A 23,687-nucleotide genomic window follows, 5' to 3' on the forward strand; every position below is an offset into this window, starting at 1 on the left:
GCAAGTTTGAAAATAGGAGAGAAATGAATAAAAAGGGTTTCTTTAGATTATATGAGCGGCATGTTGCAACGTATTGGAGTTATTAGCATTTTATTTTGCATGCATTCACGTGTAATATGGGTTAACTACGTGCCCAACTAGTGATGGGTGGGGGGGGGGGGGGGGGGAGGGAGGGAGCATTTGTGATGCCCCTAACAATTTTCCAGGGCACCGTGAAAATGAAACGACGTAGTGCCCATTACATTTTTATACCACTTCCTCATGCACCTAACCAAAATCTCTCTCGCGGGGTCAAATATCAAGTTTGCTTCGCAATCCTGCCAATTTTGACCTATATTTGACCTATTTGACCTATAAATAACTCGTGCATAATCCCCCAGTCCCTAGTGCAAACTTTTTGGTTCGGGGTCCGCGTTGCCCTTGGAGCCAAGTTTGTGTTTACGTCTCAGAATTGCTCTTGATGTTTTTTCACGCTGTCGGCAATTTTAAACGTCATTGTAGATCTGTTTATTGACTTAGTGTAGGTTGTGCAATATAACTCATGAAACCGATTGCTTATTACTTTAATTTATAAAGCTATAACTTATATCTTACTTAACTCCTGTTATGTTGCCTCTTAGATTTACTTCTGCTATGAAGTTTCGACACCCTTGATTCCATTCCGTTTTAAGTTTTAAGACCGTAGAAGATGAAACAAACTAGTAAATGCACATGCAGCACTTAACGGGAAGCTACTGCAATGCTCACGAAATCTGCCAAAAACCCTAACAAGTTATGAGGGTTTCGATTTTGAAATCTCGACCTCGGTCAGAGCAATGACCATCTTGGCACCTTAAAACTGCCCTTCAGATACACAACAGATACATAAATCTGGCAAAACTTCCGCGTTGCTCCGCTCTTCTGTTTTTGTTTTTATTTGTGTGCTAGGCCCATGAAACATTAAGGCCTAGGCACGTAACACAATGAATGCGCTCGGCAGTCGGGATCGAGACACACCGTTGGATGGTCGGTTTAAAAAAGATTCCCTTATCGGACAGGCGCATCTACTAGCAACAGTTAGCCCTATACCAACGCTTTCGAAAGTGCTTAGTCACGCTCGCCGTGCACGACTATGCATTCTGACTGTGCCGCCGCACACTGGCCATCACGCTACAGGCCGGCCGGCCGTAGTTAGCAAATAGATGTCAGGGTTGACTCAAACAAAAACCTTACTGTCGGCGTGTGAGCGATTTACAGTGCTGACCGATAGTGTTTTCATGATGGCATTGCGTTCACATGGTCCCGCCCGCCGTGCACGAATAAAGGTGTTTAAATTGCATGACGTAATTTGGGATATCAACGCTGCGGCCGGTCCTCCGGCATTGGTTAGAACTCTGCCCAGCGTCGCCCCAATGAAATTAATGTTTCAGTTTGGCAAGTGTGTTTACTAGCAGCTAATATCTCTGTAACAGAGCTATGGAATGTACGCACTCGCACTTTTTCCGTAGAGATATCAGGAGTTTTCCCAGGCTGCTGTATGCTGCCAATCATGATAAAGGCAAGCCGGGCGTAGTTAGCAATGAGCCGTAAAGAGGTGACTTGAGCAAAGAGGGTATTGTTGACCAATGAGCTACTTACCTTGACGGCCGTTAGTGGTACCTCAATGACATCGTGGGAGCAGGGTCTTAGCCGCTGCACACGAACACAAATATTCCAATACGACGATGCAGTCGCAGTAAGCCGCAGTTTCAGCTATCATACCAGCATTGAGTGAGACACTCGGGAAGCCGACCAAATGAAATGGGTTTCATAATCGGCAAGTTCTGTTGCACTGGGAAGTGATAGCCCTATACCAGCGCTTTCGAATGCATACAGTCAAACTCGTTGCATGTGAGCGGTATTTTGCCAGGCCTCCGTATGCTGGGCACCACGCTACGAGATAAATGGACGCAGTTAGAAGAACGTCTTCAAAGGGCATTTTGAACAAAGAAGGCCATACCGTCGATGAGGTATTTGCTTCCGCGACTTAAAATGCTCCCATAGTGACATCGTGTGTAAAAAGACGCACCTGATTCCCACGTCTAATAATATTTCAAATTCGACGATGTAATTTTAGAAATAGCTGCCTCCGGGAGCCCGTCAGCATCGATTGCGACGAAATCGGGGAAAGGACAGAACAAAATGGATATCTTAATCAGACAAGTGTGCTGCGCAGACCACATATAGCCCTTTACCAGCACTACTAGCCCTATTTTTTCATTGTTATCCTTATCAAATCTCTATGCTAGCACGCTCCATGCTGGTGAGCGCATTGGCTATATCGCACATACGTTACTGCTGTTCGGCTTATGGAAATAACACTCATAGAAATATTTCTAGGATCCAAAAAGTCATGAACTTTGCAGCAAAACTAATATTTGGGCTTAACAAGTTCGATCTCGTTTCGGATCTGCTGGACGAACTCGGACGACCTGACCTCTCTGCCTCTCTCTGACCTCTCTGCAGATGACCTCATCAAATACCGTACCTTGACGCCTCCTTACGAGGAGCTGCGTTCTGGTCAGCCATAACCAGAAGCGCTGGCCCGTGAAACCTGGGAGGTATCTCAAACCCAAGATTGGCACACAAGACAGGGTGGAGGTTTGCTCGTCCGTAGCTTAGGCACTGAGGTGGAAAGCAGGCTCTTGCGTTGCCAAGTTACCACTCAGGATAACTCTTCACCGTAATCACGTGATCGCGTGATAACTCTTCACCGTGATCCTGATACTCCTCCCTAGAGCGAGGTTTGGCCGCGTACTAAGGCGCCATCTACATTAGCCGTGCGCTAGGGCGCAGCCTACCACTTCGACGTCCACCCTGACCGAGGAGTGGTCTGAGCCGCGTATGCATGCTCAAACGTGTGTATTTGTAAAAAAACGAAACGTTGTTATGTCCATGCATAGTTGTGCGGCACTGTACTGAATGACGACACTCGTCGGCATAGAAGGCCAAATTCGGCTATGGTATTTTTCTATCGGGTAATATAGAAACGGACAGTTTAGATCTACCAGGAATTATTATACCAGATTTACCACACAACTCTTCAACCATTGAACGCCATGTTCGCTTGATATTATGAACTTTGGATGTCACGATTTGGGATGCTGTGAGCTTCATTGTTGTAATCTTCCTCTTTTAAGGGACAGGGACGATGCTCAAGGACATTGGGCGTTTCAATCGGACCCTTGTTGTTGGTCCTAAAGGGCCCATCGGACCCCTTTCCGAGTCCCTCGAACACTGCCCATGGCCGACTCGGGACTCCTTCCGTCACAGAACCCCCTGTTGGACACTCTGAGGGCCTGGTCGTCAAAAGACCACTCATTGTTTTAGGGACTCCGACCAATGCAAATCACGGACCTCGGTCTCGTTCCTGCTAGGGAAATGGGGCCCCAGGCGTCAGAAGAACACGGAGTCAACTATTCGGTGTAGTGGTCTCCGGCCGAAATAGGTGCCCGCACTGTCCCAGGGGTCCACAATCGGCGAAAGAGGCATATTGGCTGACATTTGGGATCACAGCCGTGCGGGCCAGGATGACCTGCAGCCTTTCGACCCTTACGGCCATTCAGTCTTCCCATCGGCTCGTTTATCGTCAGTCTTGAAGAGCACATCGGTCCCTCTTCAGGCACCCTCGTACACTCCCTGACCAACTCGGGGGCCCTTGTCAACACCGGACCTCCGGCTAGGCGCTGTGTGCCCCTGGCCGACACGGGGGCCCCTCATTGGCTCGGGGTGCACTTACCAATGTAAATCACGGGCTCTGACCTTGTCCCTGCTAGGGAAATGGGCTCCCAGGCCCAGGCCGGGGCCCAGTGAATGCAACGGGCCCTCTGGCAGGTATTTGAGGATCCGACCCGCGCCCCCTCAATGACCTTTGGCCAGCCCTTCGGGTCCCATATCGACTTACGGTGCTCCCATTTGAGATTTCGTCGTGGTCACCTGGATGACACTTCAGGCCTAGAATCAATCACTTTCTCCCCGCGACAGTCCGACATCAAGGGCAAACTGAGTTCGGGGGAGGGGCAAAAAGTGGAAAATAACAAAAGTATCCCCCAAAACGTACGGTAACAAGCAGGAGTGGGTCCAGTGATGGAGGCCACGGAACATGCCCCCCCTCCCCCCCTGGGCCTCGAATGGGCCCATTGGCTCCGAGGGCCCATAGCCGGCCGAACAGGTGCAGTTTTTTAATACAAAACGCAACAAAACTGGGTATCTCTGGACTTTCAAGCCACGAAGAACAGTTGTAAGCAAACGTGAAGGGCCTATGAGAAGTCCCAAAATTACTCAATGATTCAAAAGTTGTGAACTGGAAATTTTAAGCTCCATTACACCGTCTAGGGTCCCATGCTGTTTCCGTGGGACCTATATGCCCCTCGCAGGTTCATTTCGGTCGTTTAGGAGCATTTCAGGTCATTTCGGTCGTTTAGGAGCATTCCGCGTTGTCCTTCATTTCTTTGCATTTACCCAGAGGGCCCTGCGCTGATGCTGGGACACTTCCTGTTAGCGTGCCGGGGAACTCTTGTCAATCACGGGCCGTTCCATGGATTATTTCCACTCGCCAGGCAGGCTCTGTGGGCGGTAGCCAGAGTCCCACACCTTAACCTGCCGGGGTACTCTCGGTTGCTTAGGGGCCCTTAACGTGGGTATCGGTTAACCTACCGACACACTTGCGACATGCCCATGGGTCCTCTACAATGGTCTAGGGCGTTTCCAATTCTCTGCCACTTCCTTAGGGCCCTACACTCCCGTCGGGGGCCCATCTAATGGCCTGCTTGGGCACACTCAGTCGTTCGGGGACCGTTTACATTGGGCTTTTGGTGCTTCTTTTCTGAATGGGGAGTCTTCGCCTCAGTGGAGGGGGGGGGGGGGGGGGCTATCTGATAACCTGCTCGGGCACATTCGATCGTTCGGGGTGCCCTCTATATTGGGCCTTAGGCACGTGCTATTTGAGTGGGGCCCTACGTACTTGTCGGGGACGCCCCCTGTTCGCCTCCTCGGCCACACTGGATTATTGGTGGGCTCTGCACATTGGTTCTCGGTGTTTGAATCTAGGGACCTCTGCCCGTATCGGGGTCATCTGATAACCTGTTTGGGTACACTCCATCTTTCGGGGCCCTCCGCATGGGGTTTTAGGTACTTCTTACTTTAATAGAGGGCCTTAAGCTCCTGTCGGGGCCCCATCTGATAAGATGCTCGGACCCCTTCGATCGTGGGGGACCTCTACGTCTGGTTTTGGGTACTTTCTGTTCTAATGGAGTCCCCTTCGCTCTTTTCGGGGCCCTATCTGGTAACGTGCTCTGGCGCACTCGGTTATTCGGGGCCTTCTACATCGTGCCGTGGGTAATTCATATTAAAACGGAATGCCCTACGCTCTTGCCGGAGCCACATCTGTTAACTTGCTCGGGTACATTGGAATATCAGGGGGCCCTCCACACTGTGTCCTGGGTACTTCCTATCTGAATGAAGGGACCTACGCACTTGTCGGGGACCCCATCTATTCGCCGCTTCGGCCACATTGGTTTGTTCGGGAGCCCTATGTATTGGGTCTTGGTGTTTGAATTTAGAGCCCTATACTCCTGTCTGGGTCACATTATAATTTGCTCCGGTATACTCAACCTTTCGGGGGCCCTCCACACTGGGTTTTGAGTACTTTGAGTGAAGGGCCCTGCGCTCTTGTCGGACTCGTTCCGATACGCTACTCGGGCACATTACATCCTTCTGGGGTCATTTACTTAGGGTCTTCAGTGCTTCCCATTCGAATGGAGGCACTCACGCTCTTGTTGGGAGCCCTATTTGTTAACCTTCTCGGGCACACTCGATCATTCGGGGACCCTCTACATTGGTATTGGGTGTTTCCTATTTGAATGGAGGGCCCCAAGCTTTTGACCGGGCCCTGTATGTTTACTTTGTCTGATACACTGGATCATTCGAGGGCCCTCAGCATTGGGTCTTGAATAATTCCTATTGGAATGGAGGGTCATACGCTCTTTTTGGGAGCCTTATCTGTTAACTTGCTCGGGCACACTCGATTATTCGGGGGCCCTTTACATTGGGTCTTGAATACTTCCCATTTGAATGGAGGGCCCCATGCTCTTGACGGGGGCCCTACATGCTAACCTGTCCTGGTGCATTCGATCGTTCAAAGCCCTACACATTGTGTCGTGAGTATTTCTTATTTGAATAGATGGCCCTATGTTCTTAGCAGGCCCCATTTATTCAGCTGCTCGGGCCGGTGTCGGGTGCAGAGGGTGGGGGGAAGCACAGGACCATGTCCCATGGACCATTCCGAGGGAACCTTAATGCTCCGAAGGGGCCCATAACCGGCTGGACGGACGCAGTTTCCTTACAACAAAAGCATAACAAAGTTGGATGCATTTGGGCCTACAGATGACCAAGAACCATTGCTAGCAAAAGTAATGAGCTCCTAAGTAAACGAAGTTCATTCTTCGCTGATTGAGAGAGAGTGTTCCTTGGGGAAAATTTTGGGGGTCATTACGCTACCTAGAGACATTACGCTGCTGGCTGTTTGTCCCTATATGTCCACTTGCTGCGTCAACCTGATCGCTAAGGGGCTTTCCAAATTCCCCTTAATCTCTTCCCATTTTTTCGTAGGGCCCAATGTGCTGTTGGAACGCACTCTGCCTCCATGTTTGAGCACTGTTGATCAATCGGGTTTCCTCCACGGATTTTTCCCATTCGCCCGAAAGACTACATACACTTTTTCCGGGGCCGCATATGCCAGAGTACACTCAGTTGCTCACGTGTCCTTCATATGATTCTCAGGTACTTTCTACTTGCTTGAAGGGTCTTGTGCCCTTGCCAGGGCTCTTATAAGGTGAGGCACGGAGCCGTTCGATGCTCAGGGGCCCCTTACTTTGATCAAGGGCTCTCTCCCTTTGGTCTCATTTGCGGCTGACTTTTCACTCCTATCGAGACTCGTGTTCTTAACCTGCCCGTGCACTCTTGACTGCACAGGGGTATTAATGTATAGTCTTAAATAATTCCCCTTTGCTCGGAGGGTCCTGTGCCATGACCGGGGCTTTATAGGTCAGCCTGTCGAGGCACTGCCGATCGTTTAGGGGCCCACCACGTGGGTCCACGACATTGGCCCACCACGTAAGTTCTTTTCGCTTGCTCTGTGGACCCCATACTTGTTGACGGGAGTCACTGTGTTGGTCTCCTGCGGCGCCCATGGCCGCTCAGGTTCCGTCCCTATTGGCCTTGGTGCCTTCGCCTTTGAGCAGCAGTCCAATATGCGCCGATGAATTTTTATGCGCAATTCCCGAACGTAATTACACATGCCTCCGCCGTCGTATGCGTCATTTCCACCGGCTATTCAGTGTGTCACACTCATTTAGATGTACGTTCAACCTTCACGGGATCCCATAGGCGTAGAAATGTTTCAAAAAGTGTGGTGGGGGGGGGGGGGGTAAAGCTCAGGGTGTACTTCAGGAACTTTTTCTGGAAAGCGAGCCCGTTAACGGGGGGAGGGGTGTAGAGATGTAGGTTGTTACCGCTCTTTACTCAAATGTCATGGCTGCTATGCTAGATATGCATCTGGAGCTGTTTCTCACTGTCGCACAATCTTGCCTGCTCGACTCATCTGTCATTTGGCAAATAGGGCTATCCAGCTTCCCTAGATTATTCGTTCATTTTAACATTGTCTTTCCTGGGGAGACGAAATTCCACGAGTGGGTAGGCACTTTGGGTCACTGGGGAAGCATCTGCCTCCACAGTGTAGATGTTAAAATACGGCCTGGAGATAGGCTGGCGAGAATTTTGAAAACGGATCGATGGCTCGCAGTGCGACGGATTTTTCATGCGCCTTCATTTCGCTGGCTGCTTTTCAAGAGGTACGACTTACCTTAGCACTTTAGGCGGAAACAATTCTGGACTTGAAACTGCTAGAAACAATGACAAAAGCCATCACACTGGATGTCCTCTTTTAAGAATCAAGCCCCATAATAATGCCCATCTGTCATATGTTCGTTATCTGGGCGCTGCTCCTGTTCGCCGTCGGTGGCCACTGTCCTGGCCCGGACGCCTCCTGCATGACTGAGGGGACATAACAACGGTTAACAAGTGACACGGTTTTCTTCGTTTTGTTGTTATTCTTACCTTGTGACCAGAACAGAAACCAAGAGCTACCGTGAGCTCAATTCTGATTGTATTTTGAGGTCAGCAAACTACAGAAATCAGTTGCTGAACGACTGAAAGGTATCAATCACCGGCGCTGTTAATTTACAATGGTTAGTTGACGCTTTCTAATTCGATAGAATTTAGAAGCCGTGTCAAAATTGTGATCTGGGTTCTATCGACATTGAGGACATTGTGAAGTTAGATTGTAGATCGATGTGATTGATCCAAATTTTAAGATGAATATTTGATTGCAGGTAGAGTGATCAACAATGTATTTGAACATGGCCAAACCATTTTGTCTGCAAATGCTCACCATTCAGTCAGAATCGATTAGTGGTACAATTTATGCAACGTGGTTTTTAACATGCGCACTCGCAAACCTTAGCAACAAAAACCTCGACACCAGGCGTTGCAGTCTCCATAGTCCGCGGAGCGTTAGCCCATTAGCTAATACTTAGCCGTGGCCCACCAGTGGACGAAAATGATGACGCTTCTGAAATGATTATATTTAAACACCGTAATCGACTAGTAACACAAGTTATGTGATGTAATTTTGAGCATACGCACTCGAAAATCTTAGAAACACTAGTCCCGACCCCAGGCGTCGCAGTCTCCGTAGGCTGCACAGCGTCGGCCTGGCAGCTAATATTAAGTTGTGGCCAACGTGTGGACGAAAATGATGACGCTTCTGAAAAAGTATCCTTGAACTCTTCATGACATCAGGACTTACATTTAGAAGGCGGTCTGAACGCATATTTCACGTGTGCAATTTTAGACCGATGAAAAGAACGGATTGGCCCTTAAAGCACCGCGAAGTGGGGCTCGAATTTGTTGGTTGAACTGGAAGTGTGAAAGTAAAATCTCTATTTTTGGTGTTTTTTGCAGCTATTTATCTATCCAGATGACAAATTAACACGGCGCCCGCCATCTGGTGACACTTGCAGTGGCCGAAACTTATCGGTTTTACGGAAGCTGCAACCCAGACCATCCTTGTCCTTGCTCTCGAGGTTGCGAGCGGGCATGTTCAAGCCTTTTGATGCAATTTGTTTCAAACATACATTCTGAAAAAAATGAACGTTCTCAGGCAAACATGGCACGACCTCGCTCGTTTTTTAAACTCGTTTCGTTCCATCCTATTCAACAATAATGAGACACCCATTTACTCAACAATAATGGGACCCATTATTTCCTTCCGGGCAAGGGGCCTCTTGAGTAGAACACCAGGGGTACGTTACCGTTTCCGGTCAAGGGCTGAAGGGCCATTACGTCCCATCGCAAAGTGTCCTCAGGCTATCATTCTGGTGGCACGGGGCGGGATTTTCTGGTCGATCCGGATGCTATTAAAAATATATATATAATATCACGTTGTTCCCATCCGTGACACAGGAGGCCTTCTGACCCGCGCAGTTAGCCCCGGATCAGCACAGTAACCCTCATTGATGCAACAACATCCTTGCTCACTGCAGGTAGTCTGATGGTTGTCACATAGACTCCAGTTCCGTGTTTTTCTGTGTTTTTCAGAGATATTGATTTCTCCCGACTGTAAATGGGAGATGAAATGAGGTTCTTAAGTTGAACCAACGTGGCTAACCCATGTTCGTCTTAAAATACTCAAGATCATGTCAAAACTGATTACTGATAAGAAAATGGTCTTGAACATGCGAGCTCGCAAGTCATAGCAGTAAAAGCCTCGACGCCCGGCGTTGCAGTCTCCAGGCCGTGCGGCGCCGGTATTGTGGCTGAACACTAAGCGATGGCCAATGAGCAAACGAAAAAGATAACGCATCTTGAGGGAGATGGCTGGTGAACTCGGTAACTCGGCATGTGTGTTTATTGTAGAGCAAAAGTAAGTCAAATGCAACCTTAATCTGAAAAGTGGGGGCCGGTTAACATTGCTGCCCCCCACCTTGAAAAGTGGGAAGGGGGTATGGCCCCCTGGCCCCCCTGTTCCTACGCCCATGTGGGATCCTCAATATCTCTGTAGGGCGTCGACTCCCTCCCCCTAGCATTAGAAACTACGGTGGTGCTCGCTATGAAAAGCCCTTTTTAGAATTCATTCCGCTTAGAAGTGAAGCGAGCTGGCATCATCAGGCCACGCCGATAGACCATTAAGCCACACCCTTAACAGCGGCCGTCGTCGAAATTCGAACCCGAGTTTACCGCGTGCGAGGCCAGCACGCTATCCTTCCATCCACTGGAAATGCGGGCCCGGCGGCCGAAAATTCGTGATTAGAATAGAAATGGTTCAGAGTGAGTTGGTGGATTTCGTGACCGTTTGATGTCCATCACGCATAAAACCGACTTTTCGCACGGGGTTCTGCATTTTGCACCTTCTCCCCTACAGGACTGCCAATCCGCGTATGCTTGACACGTACAACCACCTGAAAGATTTTTGGACGGTGTATAAGTCCGCTGCGTAACCACCCTCTGTTTTGGAGGGTGTATGAGCCCGATGCGTAACCACCCTCCGTTTTGGAGGATGTATACGCACCGCCTTCTGCAAAATGAGTGCTCTCGGTTCCGGATGTTTTTGGGTGTTTTTTTAAGCTTACCCAAGGTCACCACGTTTCAGGGATGTTGAGTTTGTGATCATAGGTCATCAGTTGGGAAAGGTCTCGTGCGTTCAGCCCTAACGGCTTGGAACATATGTACCCATATGTTTAGATGTTCTGCAGACTACTCCCGGTGATTTTGGCACTTTTATTGATCTTTGACGTTAGGGATATTTTGAACACGATCCAAGGTCACTGCGTTTCGGCTGTAATTAGTTGTAGGTTATGGCGTGTCGATTGGTAAGCATTTTGTGCTGATCATCCCCGTGGGCTCAGAGTTTGGGGTTGTCAATAAGTTTTGTCTATCGTTTAGTCCCTCTCGTTTACAACAGCGTTGGGGCGGCACTGCGCCACGTTTTGGACCTCGCTTTATTGGTGCCTGGCGAGACCGTGTGCATGGTGCGTGGTCCGCGGTTGGGCTGTCCGGGACCGATAAAAGCTGGGAGGCATTGTGTGTGGGATATTGCCAGCTTCGAGCGTTAGTTTTTGCAGTTTACGGCATAACTGCGGTGACGGTTGGCATTTGGGTGCTCATACGTGAGTCAAAGCTGCTTTGCAAATATTGAGGACTCGGAACAACATAGAATAATGCCGAACATCAAGGTCTTTTCGGGAAGCTCTCATCCTGACTTCGCCGCTAAAGTGGTGGATCGCCTAGGCATAGAGCTTGGCCGGGTGGTCACCAAGAAGTTCAGCAATTTGGAGACTTGTGTGGAAATCGGGGAGTCTGTCCGTGGTGAAGATGTGTACATTGTGCAAAGTGGCTGTGGAGAGATAAATGACAACCTGATGGAACTTTTGATCATGATAAATGCATGCAAGATAGCATCTGCTGCCCGGGTTACAGCTGTGATCCCCTGCTTTCCATATGCCAGGCAGGACAAGAAAGATAAGTCAAGAGCCCCAGTGTCAGCAAAGCTTGTGGCAAACATGTTGACTGTTGCTGGCATGGATCATATCATCACCATGGATCTGCATGCCTCTCAGATTCAAGGCTTTTTTGATCTGCCTGTGGACAATCTGTATGCTGAGCCAGCAGTGCTGAAGTGGATCAAAGAAAATATCGCAGACTGGAAGACAAGCATCATTGTTTCACCAGATGCAGGGGGAGCCAAGCGTGTGACCTCCATTGCAGACAGCCTGAAGGTGGACTTTGCACTCATTCACAAGGAGAGGAAGAAGGCCAATGAAGTGTCTGACATGGTCCTTGTTGGCAATGTCACTGACAGGGTTGCCATCCTGGTGGACGACATGGCTGACACCTGTGGAACTGTAGTCAAGGCAGCAGACAAACTGAAGGAAGCAGGTGCTACTAAAGTTTATGCTATCCTGACACATGGTATTTTCTCAGGTCCAGCCATATCCAGAATCAATGGTGCATGCTTTGAGGCAGTGGTTGCCACCAACACCATTCCCCAGGATGAGCACATGATCCAGTGTGACAAGATCAGGTGCATTGACGTTGCAATGATATTTGCTGAGGCCCTGAGGAGAACCCACAATGGCGAGTCAGTCTCCTACCTCTTTGCAAATGTTCCATATTAGGCCAGTTGTCTTGATTACCTCATGAGAGAGGAGACAGAGTTAGATGGCTATGGGCAAGGATTATGGGGCATTTGGCTGCATGTTGCTGTAAGAAAGAGAATGTTTGTTTTGTTAGTGTTTGTCCAAAGCACAAAGTGCATGACAAACACTCATTTATTCTGAACCTGTTTGCAAACATTGCACTAGGATTGATCAGTTCAAGTTGACTGACATGATTATTCTAGAGCATCCTGTGCCATCATTGTGCAATATGTGAGCCATCTGCAGAAATGATAAAATCATTCCAATGCGGTTATATAGCGTCATTTGTGTTATTTTGAACACATAACTTAGTCTGGTAATCACCCAGTCTGGTAATCACCCAAACCCCTGAAGCACCTGCTGGATGGTGGCAGTTTGAAAACATAATCTGGTCTGATAATCAGCAAAACCCTGAAGACACCAAATGTAGGATGTGGAGTTTGGGCTGCCAGTGGGCTTATGGTAGCTATTTAGTTAAAAAGCCATGGCAAAGGTTATCTCATATGTTGGCTCTTGATGCATGTTGATGTGCATGGTTCTGCTGACTGACTCAGCAAGTCAGCAGTAATACTCAACACTATGGTATGCATTTGTAACAGGAACAAGCAAGTATGCTTTGCTCAAGTGAATTCAATATTATTTTGCAGGCATGTTTATCATGTGGCAGTATAATAGGAACAGTGTAGTTTTGAAGAAGGTTATCAAATATGTTCAGTGGTCACTCAGAACTTTCTTTATTTCTGTGTTGCCCTGAGGATCATGCTATCTGATTGGTTGAAAGGCTGGCCTTTTTGTAGAATTTTTGTTGTGCCTGGTTGTGTATGTGGATGATTATGGTGCTTGACCGGTCAATATATTGATTACCTATATATTGGGTTTCAAGTTCTGACCAGGCCTGAAAAGTGCGATGATTAGACTGCGTGTCTGAGATCAGGCTGCGCGTCTGGGATCAGGCTGCGCGTCTGAGATCGTGCTGCGCGTTTGAGATCAGGTGACGTGGTCGAGCCGCTGGTGCCTGTTGCATAACGCGAAGTTGCCACGCTTTCGCTGGCCTTAGCATTTGAAATAGCGTGATTCAGTGGCAACTATGTATGACAAGCTCCTTTGCAGGTAAGTGACAAAAGTGTGGCACAGTTATGGTCACAGCTCTGGAAACCAGTGCGACCACAGGTGGATGCAGCGCAAGATCTTTTTGAACCGTTTAACCATTTCAAGCTGGATGCCGCTAGATGGATTCGACGGTGCCGTGTATTGCGAATAGATATGCTATATATACATACATATATATATATATATATATATATATATATATATATATATATATATATATATATATATTATACAGTGCCTTATTGCCAATAGATAAACATGGAGCGACCATTTCAGCAAAAATCAAATTTAAACGTGTCCGGATCGGACTCGCCTGATCTAGACACGGTCGCTGCCACAAGGGGACTGTGCCGGCTGACGGAGGAGAGGATGAGAACTTCACTGGCAAAAAACTACGCCGATGTGTGCTGCCGGCAACGCGCACTCAAGCACGTACCATGAATCCACCCGCGTGTTGAACGTTTTGAAGTGTGTGGCCGATCTCGACAACCGAGCAGCGAAGGACGCGATGTCGGCCGCACGGCGTTTGGGTCTGTTCTGAAAATTCGTTGCGACGTGAATACCGTCCAGCCGTAACTGCGCCGTTGTTTGGTGGTAGCGCGACCTGAGCCGCCCATTGGGGCCGCGGCGCGATGGAGCAGACTTGTGAATTGGCGCGGGAACGAACCATGGGTGAACTTCTGCCGGCTGAACCCTGAAGACTGACACTCCGATGCGTAACGCTGGTTTGCGCGGACTTCCAAGCGCGACTGGCTGTACTAGCTCAGGTGTTCCACCGGAGCATGTGCCCGACGACCACGCCAGCCAACTAAAACAGCACATGACCTCGCCTAACAACTAAACCAATCTCGCTCCCCCAGGCCGCACGAGGCGTTCCGCCTGCTGCGATGCCAGTATTGCGAACCATAAGTCCTCTTTTCGGCGGTGCTTCGTAATGTAATCGGACCAGCGGTGTGAGTAGCAATGGCCGTCGCATGTGCCCTTCAAGACAAACTATCCTGTACCCCGCCTCTTAGCAGCCAACGCGCCGGCTGCGCTGGCGGCCGGTGACCGGGAGCCGACAGGAAGCATCCAGTTACACCCCCATCCAGCGGCAGCGGCCGGTCGTACCGGCTGACCGCTGGGCTCGGTCAGCTCCTGCGCCGCCGCTGAGGAAGTGGCGCCCCCGGCGCCGGACGCCAGGCTGGCACGTCTCCAACGGACCCAGCGGGTGTCCCGGGTAGCAACCGCCCACGCTGCAAGGTGCCGTTATTCGCCGCCAAGGTTGGCGCTGTTTGTGGCGCTCTAGGACATTTAGTGGCGGCGAACATGACTGGAAACTCAGGGGGAGAGAATCGCACATGCCACCACGAATTTCAGGTCAAGCGATTTTCGACCAGAGATATGAGATGACAGTGTCGCAGTAGATCAGTGACGTCACGCGAGGCTTGAGCCTCCCGACCCCCTCCAAATAAAAGTAGCACAAGGAACATTAGACATGCGACATACGGTAGGCATCTATAACAGCTACACCCCGGCCGGGGCCTTCTCGCACGTGCGCCACTGTCCCGCGGACTGGGGTACAGATGATCTCGGAAGGGGGGGGGGGACAAGCCGAACTGGGGGGGGACTTGTCTTGTGGTGGAATTAACCAGACTTTGAAAAGCCAATTACCTTGCCGCCATTGGAGAAGCTTAAAATCAGCTTTTTGGCAAATTGAGGACGCTGCTCCGTGAGTCCACTCAGCCACTCAGCCTCCTCGCGGAGGGAGCTAAGTGCGCACGCCTCTGTGTCCCTGTGCAGGTGCCATCAGCCCCTGGGGAATCCCATCGCTATCATGGGTGGTTCTCTCCTTGAGGCGTGCTCGTGCAACTGAAGGTGGGGCGGCCCATGTCCGATATCGGGCACGGTGTGGGCGGGGACACAGCTTCAGTCTTGTCATGTAGCATCATAGCAGTCACATTTCCCCCCGTTTAGGGCGACCGCTCGAGTTATGATTGTGGTGAGAGCCGCAAGCATCCCAAGCAGTGTCGAATAAGGCAAATGCTGTTTATTCGTTCTCCAGAGAACTGCCAACCATCGCTGCTTACCAGTGTTTTTGCTTCTCCAACCAAACATAGCACGCGCCATCTTGCAAGCCCAATGAGCGTCTCTGGTGTTGCGACACCAGAGCCCTACGACGGGTCTGGTCGTGACGTCACTCCTCAGGCTCCCGAGCAGATACGAAACACCGCAGTGATTCTTCCGTTCCCGTAAACACTACACGTCCCACTCATGCCTTTGTCTTGCAAGGGTTGCATTGCATGTCTTGTTACTTAAACATGGGGATGATGATGACGATGGTGATAAACCTAACGACATTACAGCTACTGGCTTGGCTAGATATGAACACGACACGAAAGTTCAACCAGTCCTCACAACCGCCTACTGCAAACTCCGTCGGACGTCATCGGTTTATTGTGACCAATCATGACTGATTGCGGCCAATCGCACGGCAGGCCACACGGCCGGTTTGCGGCTGTCACGTGCCGCGTCGGCCGCCGGCCGTCCGCGCCGCTGGGCTGGGCCGTCGGCCGAGGTCGACGCGCTCCTGCCGGCCGCAGAGCAGAGCCGCGCGCAGCCGGAGCCCATCGGCGGGCCGGCACGGACTCAGTGGACTCGGCTGTCGGGGGAGAGTCCGGTCAGCGCTCTGACACGCCGCGCGCGCGCCGAGCGGGGCGCCGACGAGTGCGTCACTTCAGGCATTCCGAGCACGAGCGACGCCCACGGGTCGTTCCCCGTCAGTGCAGTGCGACACCGTACACCTGGACGGTACGCGTCCGACGAGCTACGACACGGCGGTGGGGAGGCGTTCCCCGGCGCAGGGGTTTGACTCACCCGCTCAGCGACCTCTGTGGCGCGCAGTGGAGCGACCGCCGCTCCGGCGCGCGGCGCGCGGTGGACGGAAGTGGCCTCCTAGGTCAGGCTGGCGCCGCTCTAGCCGCCATCAGCCTGGTCCACAGACCGGCGGGTCAACCAGGGGTGGCCAGGAGGCTGTCGAAGCTGGGTTTGCCGCGGTGGCGCGGCTGGGACAGAAACAATGGGGAAAAACTGGCGATGGTCCCGTCGAGTCGCCAAAAAACAAAATGAACGTTATGGCGCGATCGCGGATCGAGCGAGGAGATAAACAGCATGGCGACCAGTCAGAAATATACAGCATAATCACAAGTAAGCGAAGACGATTATCACCATTGTTACAAATCACAGGACGTGCAGGGGAGCGCGAGCACATGTCCCACGGAGCGCGGAAACACAAACACCGGCCAGAACGCGGGCGTAGTCCCAGTATAAAATATATAACAAAAAAAAAACCACAAGGCAGGACCCGAGAAACGTCCGTCCAAACCTGCAACTGACGTCTTACCACACGAGCAAGCCGAACCAGAGATGCAACGCTCCCATTTTCCCATTCCCCTCAGGACGCTCCGCCCGGCGCGGCTGCACCCACGGTCACGCTTACGAGAGCCATCCAGTGTTACGTGACGGCGACCGAGAGCGGGTGACGTGGGCTTGGCAGCGTCTGGCGCGGGGCAACTCACCCTCAGCCCAGCCCGCACCGTCTCCTACCTGACGAGGTCTCAGCGCGCTAGCCTGGCGCCGGCGCTGACCATCGCGGTCGGCAGGTCTGACCTGACCTGACCTCTCATCACTAATGCACAGACGCTCGCAGGCCGGCCTCGGTGCCGTCTGGCCCGGCCCCGCCTACTCTCCAGCCGGCCGCGCGCCGCTCACAGCGACTTCCCTCCCGGCGAGCGGAGCACGCCGCCACGCACTGCCCGCGAGCCTATCTCGAGCGTCCGGCGGCTACTCACGGGTCACGAGGCCGCGGCCGACCGCTGCTCCGCACTCGCCCGTCTCCACACCGCGTTACAAAAGGTCAAGGCTCCAGCCAGCCGCGGGCTGTTGAGACATTTGCTCTTAAACGCTAAGACAACCACCGACAACCGCCACGCTTCATGCTCATGCTGCTCGCCTTAATGACGCCGGCTTCGTGGACATGGTCCGCGCCTGCCCAACGGTCTCGCTCCTACAGGGCCGAACAGCATTTCGGGCGACTCTTCCACCCTCCGCATCACACAAAGCTACTGGGCGTCTGGCCACATCTCTCGCTCGATACAAATGCCGCAGATTTCGAAACCTTTATTACACAATGAAGGTATGACTTGCGGCGACCGAACGCATCTGAAGTACAGCACTTCTCCGCTGGGAGAATCGCACCGGGGTATGTGCGGGATCGCGTCCTCCGAAGGCGGCGTGAAAACACGATTTGTCTTATCAACAGAGATCTCTTCACTCTGTCCACGCCCAGATCTGCCGGCGCCAGCGTGAGGACGCCATACGGCCACGCGGCCACTGATCGGTCCCCAGCATCGGTAGACGTTACCGACTGCCGCCCGCCCCTTACGACCACGAGGCGCTACACCAGGGCTGCTCTGTCATCATCAAGAGCACGGCGCGAAGGAACGCTCAACAGTCCGCTCCAGCGCTTCCAAAATCAATGACAAAAGACATTAACACACGACAATGATGCGATGAAAGCAAGTGAAGTAATACCCTAATGAACTCCATGCGTAAAACACTACTCGGTCTTAAGGAACTGGAAACGCTGCCGCACGCTCTCTAAGCGCCAATGCGTCCACATGGCCGGCCATCATTGTTCGGTGCCCTGCTTTATCGTCCACGCTCCGTCCATCCTCTGTCCTCCTTCCCTCTCTTTCAGTCTCTCATTCTTCCTACATCCGTCGTTCCTCCTGTCGCCAGACACCCCTCACCAGGCCGCCAAGGCCCCGCCGCTCCCTCCCCACCATCTGTCCTCAGCCACTCCGGCTTCGGGTGCACGCTACTACGGCTCTGACCACGAGCTGACACGCAAACTATTGCCAACCTCCACCTAGAACAGACGAGGGCACACGTCGTCAGATACGGTACTTTCTCGGCGGCAGTCTGGCCCGCTTCTCCAGTAGTAACCTCGGCAAATTTGGTCATCAAACCTGACATTATCGCGGGCGACGTGCGGCCCCAAAATACGAACGCCCACAAAAACCGTGAGCAAGCAACATCCCGCATGTGCGGATTTAGCACTTACTACGCACTCAGCAATTCAAACGTTACCACTCACACCTCTTTCATCACGTTGCATCGACAGAGTTAGCACACCTAATGGCCGGCGGACTTGGGCCCCATTAACGCGCGCCCGCGCCTGGCTCAACCCGAGCGCCATCGTGCTTTCTCTTTCTCTCTTTTTCTCTTTCTCGCGCCCCGTTGCACTATAGCATGCCTTCCAGCTCTCCTTTCAAAGTCTGACCACACCGTGACCGCGATGTGGCGGCAACCACCACGATTCCGCGTCCATTTCCGTGCAGCCGGATTGATGCCAGCGTAGAGGGCGATACATACCTGTCTCGTAGCCGTAGCCATTCGAATAGCCGTTGCCTGCGTAGCCGGCGTCGTACGATCTGTCGTCTGGTGGTACCGCCAGAGCCGTGTGTTAAAATCGCTACGGTAAAGGGCGCCGTCCATACCGAAATGCATTCGCCACAGTCCCGGACACAGAAATCAGCGAGAAACGCATTGCATACGTAAGTGAAAAACTGAAATTACGCTAACACATCCAAAAACCGGGGGATGTCAAACCGCCCATCCAAAGCTTCCCACAAACATACTGAGTTTCAACAACGCGCATCGCAGCACCATGAAGGTGCTTACATCGCGGCGTTCAGATGCACAACCCATCGTTTCGCACACCGGCGAATGAGCAAAGCCATGAAGTGTTATCAAAGGCCGACTTGAGCCTTGTTCATGTGACATAGCGGTGAGAACACGGGATCAGAAGGCCCGGCCTAGCGGGAGACTGTTGCTGCGCGCGACTGCATCGGGTTCATATTCTGCAAGCACACACTGAAGTGAATGACTCACCGTAGCCATTGCCGTAGTGCTGGCCGTCTCCGTAAGAATCGTCGCGACCGCTGGAACATGACATGTCGAGGCTTTACACATGGCCCGGGACAAAACCGTCAGACGAAACGACAACCAACCGAGGCGACGACAAGAGGCAATAGAAAAACAGCAGCAGGCTAAACGAAACAGCGGCAAACAATTTGCCATCACATAGTGTGGTACAGGGCACCACCGGGGCCAGGACGTTACCTCGGGTAATAACAGCTTGGCAAACATGGACACGCTATATGCATTATCACCACTTTAAGTGTTAAATGTCAAAGCCAATCATTTGGAGAAATGCATTCACACGATGGCTCCATGGTTCTAGCTTGATGGTAATTGACATCTTCATGGTGCATTAAGAGGAATGTAGATCACTCACTAAGGCCGCTTGCCATAACCAGGCTCCATTGGTTCTGAATCGTATGTAGAATAACTACAAAAGAATAAAAGAAAAAAAGGCGTTAGTCAAAACAAACAACGCTACGCCAAGCACACAAAGGAGACCATAAATCAAACGGAAGTACACCAAATGCTTATAACCGCAATAGCTTAAGCTCCAAAATGGGCACTGATGCGCCCAACTCAAACGTCAAGCAACTGCATACCGCATGTCACATACAGATCTACAGCAAAAGAAAAAGGTGTTGTTGCGCGAACGTACGACAACTCACAATCCACCAACATTCACACCAGATGACAGTGGACTCTGCATTGCGGGGTAACTCACCCCGCGTCATGGCCGCGATCTCCTCCGTAGCCGCGATCTCCGCCATAGCCGCGCTCTCCACCGTAGCCGCGCTCTCCACCGTAGCCGCGCTCATCATAGCCGCCACGCTCTCCGCCGTAGCCGCCCCAGTCACCGCCGCCCACGAAGCGGCCGCGCTTGGCCGGCGGTGCGTCCGCGTAGGGCGCGCGCTCCTCTTCGTAGTGGCTGCTGCGACCACGGCCACGACCCTCGAAGCCGCCGCGTCCGCGCGGCATGTAGCCACCGCGGGGCTCGTAGCCGCCGCGGCCCCGCGGACCGCCGCCCCTGGGCCCGAAGCCACGCCGCGGCTCGTAGCCACCGCGTGACTCGTAGCCGCCGCGCGGCTCAGCGCCGCCCCTGGGCTCGTAGTCGCCGCGCGGCTCATCGCCGCCGCGGCCGCGGCTCGGGTACCCGCCGCGGGGGTCGTAGCCCCCGCGGCCGCGCGGGCCGTAGCCCTCGCGCGGCTCGAAGCCGCCGCGCGGCGCGTAGCCGCCGCGGTAGCAGCCCGGGTCCCCGAAACCGCCGCGGCCCCCGCGGTCCAGACCGCCGCGACCGCGGAAGCCGCGGAAACCGCGCTCGCCACGGCCGCGGTAGCCGCCGCGCTCCAGCTCGGGGCCGCCGCGGAACCCGCCGCGCTCGTAGCCGCCCCTGCCAACCGAGCGACAGGGTGAGACGGCCGCCCACAGAGCCGGGCGGAGGCACTGCCGGCGGCTAATGGCCCCACACAGACGGGGCTGATATCTAGCAGTGCATGTACAACAGGACCTCAACAATGATGTGGACATGTTAGGGTCACAGTGATTGCTACTGTGGATCTAGGTGACAGAGCTCATATGAAGAGGACAGGTTTGGTTATGGTCCATTTGCAACAGAGGGCTAATAAGGTCAATGACACTAATGCAGGTAGCAGTTGCAAACAAGCATAGCACAGCCACAAATTCAGGAAAGTGGGAATTTAGGTAACTGGCAATGTTGGCAGACATGGACACAAAAAACACAGCACCTAAGAATGCATGACATAGCCTTCTTCAGCCTATCAACACAAATCTGGGTCAACATTTCACATGCTGTGAGCCACAAAGGTGATGCTAACCTATCCTGAAAGCTTGTTTTTACTTTAGCCTAGCAGCACTCTAGGTGACACAGATACAGAAAAAGACCCTATCAGCTTTGCTCATTTATTCCAAGCACCCGACTTGAATATATGCACAATATGTCAGACTGTCGCTAATACACACCCCAGCTAGTTAATGTCACAGACTGAACAGCAGCCCTACCTGCCGCGCCCACGCATCATGCCTCGGCCTCGGAAGTCGCCCCTGCCACGGGGCACATATCCAAAGTCATCCCCAATGTCCATTGAGACAAATCTGTTGGGAAGAAACATATTTATATGTAAGCAAGACCACCCATGTGTACACGCTTGAATAAAGACTGAATCTCAAATAACCAACATGTGATGTCATGATGAACCAAATGCAAGGTAGCTTAAAAAACAGACAACTAGATGCAACCAATCCAGACAGAAACAGCATTAAAAGCCTAAAATATTGGTTGACAATTTTTACAAATGGGTTGGACTTCCAAAGCAGGCTGCAAAATGTACATTTTACATTGTCATACCCAACCAGTGTAGCATTTCCTGAGTTGGTTGATGCATGAAAATCAATTTCAATGCACAGAATGCCAATACTTCCAGAATATATGATGATGTATGATGTTGTGGTGGTCCATAACATAAATGCTTTGACAATTTGACACAACTTATTCAGATATTCCATTCAATCCAGCCTAGCCTTAGATTGACACATAAGATTCAACAACCCAATGCTGTGTGGGCACCCCACAAGTTGGATCAAATTTATGTGGACTAATAATTACCTGAGCAGAAAAGTGCAGCACTAGCACCTTAATAGGACAGGGTAGACATTGCTACCTCATGTTAAGAAAGAGCATTGTACATCAATCCTCATGCTGTGTGGGCACCCCACAAGTTGGATCAAATTTATGTGGACTAATAATTACCTGAGCAGAAAAGTGCAGCACTAGCACCTTAATAGGTCAGGGTAGACATTGCTACCTCATGTTAAGAAAGAGCATTGTACATCAATCCTCATTTTTAAGGCAGAACATATCATAATTAATCTGAAACAGGTCGTCTAAGCTCTTATCTTGAAACTTAAGTAACTATGATAGCAAATAGTGAACATGCAAACATCCGAGGGCAAACGCAGCAACCACGACCACGGTCCGGGTGCCATTTCTAGGTGATCGCAACATTACTGCCTGATGACAACATTACTGCGCATCAAGAACTATAGAACTGTATGAGGCCAAGGTAAGAAGAATTCAATATAATGTGTTTCTCAAGGAGTCTTTCATATTGTTTGTAGATTGGTCAACATGGTGGGGAAATATGACATTTCTGTGTCTGAATGAAAGCAAAATTAAAATATGGCGGCAAAACAAAACTTCTTCATATGGCACATATATATGGCATGGAACATGGATGCCAATGAGACACTGGGTTGAAGGGGATAGGGTGGGGGTTAGGTTAGGTTAGGTTAGGATAGGTTAGATTATGTTATGTTAGGTTAGGTTATGTTGTTTGGCTAGGCTAGGCTACATTCAGTTACACTAGGTTAGGTTAGGTTAGGTTAGGTTAGGTTAGGCCAGGCTAGTTTAGTTAAGGCTATGTTCTGGACTATTCTGGCCTGTCCATTTCATAAATGTACCTAGACCCGATGAGCAACGCTTTTCATTGCATTTTTATTGTTACCTTGGGCCGGTACATTTTTTATGGTTCTTGACAAGCAGAAATATTGTAATTACGCAACAGCAACACAGAAACAGCGCTGGGGAGTAGCAGCCGTGGGGTGCGTGCGGTGCTCAGGAGCTCGCTGTTGTAAATATTACAATTTGAAGGAAGGAGCATGAATCTACCTGTTTTGGGATTATTTACGATATGTTCTGCCTGAAACATGACAAACGGTGTACGATTTTTTCTAACATTAGGTAGCGATGTATACCTACACCCCTTAATATCATTACACCCAAAATACAAATAAGCCCAAGGATGTGTTTTGTGTTTCATGTCAGGTACACACGGAGTGGGAAGTTCAGTCATGATTCACATGTTAACATATATGGCCAAAATACGTATGCCATAACTTCGCTGGGGGCGTTTGCAGGCAAGCAAGAAGATACACCTACCTACTCATTGATCACTTACCCGTCCGTGATTGATTCTCGGTCACTTTACGCACAATTGTCAGTCCCCGAATTCCCAGTCCTTTAAAGAAGTCAACGGAAGCTGAACTAAAAATACGCGCCACCTCCTAACGAGCCCCAACCCAGCCAGCGACCACTTGATCCAGCGCCGGTAACCGCCGCACAATCACAGTTCTCACAAATGCATCAAATAGGTGCTGATAATATGGCGCATAAACAAAAAAAACGTATGCTTTCCTGTTTCAAATACACGAAAGGGTCATACAGTCTAAAGTGTATGTCGGACCTTCGCGGTTCAGATTAGAAATAAAATATGTACGAAGTCTATTTAATTCTTTCAAATAAAAATGAAAACTGATATTATATTA

At 51.1% G+C, this 23,687-nt stretch overlaps 2 protein-coding genes and 1 long non-coding RNA gene across 3 annotated transcripts; 1 reads left to right on the forward strand and 2 right to left on the reverse strand.

Moving 5' to 3' along the window:
- Window positions 1-11,094: 11,094 nt before the first annotated feature.
- On the forward strand, window positions 11,095-13,141 carry LOC119097098 (ribose-phosphate pyrophosphokinase 1). Its single transcript, XM_037220142.1, has one exon. The coding sequence runs from the start codon at window positions 11,295-11,297 to the stop codon at window positions 12,249-12,251; it is 957 nt and encodes a 318-aa protein (XP_037076037.1). The 5' UTR covers window positions 11,095-11,294; the 3' UTR covers window positions 12,252-13,141.
- A 4,382-nt stretch (window positions 13,142-17,523) lies between these two features.
- On the reverse strand, window positions 17,524-20,467 carry LOC119097103 (TATA-binding protein-associated factor 2N). The gene is made up of 4 exons (XM_037220150.1): window positions 20,071-20,467; window positions 19,317-19,366; window positions 18,798-18,863; window positions 17,524-18,291 (listed from the first exon to the last, which is right to left on the reverse strand). The coding sequence occupies exons 1-4, from the start codon at window positions 20,322-20,324 to the stop codon at window positions 18,275-18,277; spliced, it is 387 nt and encodes a 128-aa protein (XP_037076045.1). The 5' UTR covers window positions 20,325-20,467; the 3' UTR covers window positions 17,524-18,274.
- Window positions 20,468-20,684: 217 nt separating this feature from the next.
- Window positions 20,685-23,444, reverse strand: LOC119097104 (uncharacterized). The gene is made up of 3 exons (XR_005094128.1): window positions 23,321-23,444; window positions 21,366-21,458; window positions 20,685-20,736 (listed from the first exon to the last, which is right to left on the reverse strand). It is a non-coding gene; the product is annotated as an uncharacterized LOC119097104 (long non-coding RNA).
- Window positions 23,445-23,687: the final 243 nt, after the last annotated feature.

The sequence above is a fragment of the Pollicipes pollicipes genome, unplaced genomic scaffold (genome assembly GCF_011947565.3).
Source record: "Pollicipes pollicipes isolate AB1234 unplaced genomic scaffold, Ppol_2.1 Scaffold_4295;HRSCAF=5057_pilon_pilon_pilon, whole genome shotgun sequence".
Lineage (NCBI taxonomy): Eukaryota > Metazoa > Arthropoda > Thecostraca > Pollicipedomorpha > Pollicipedidae > Pollicipes > Pollicipes pollicipes.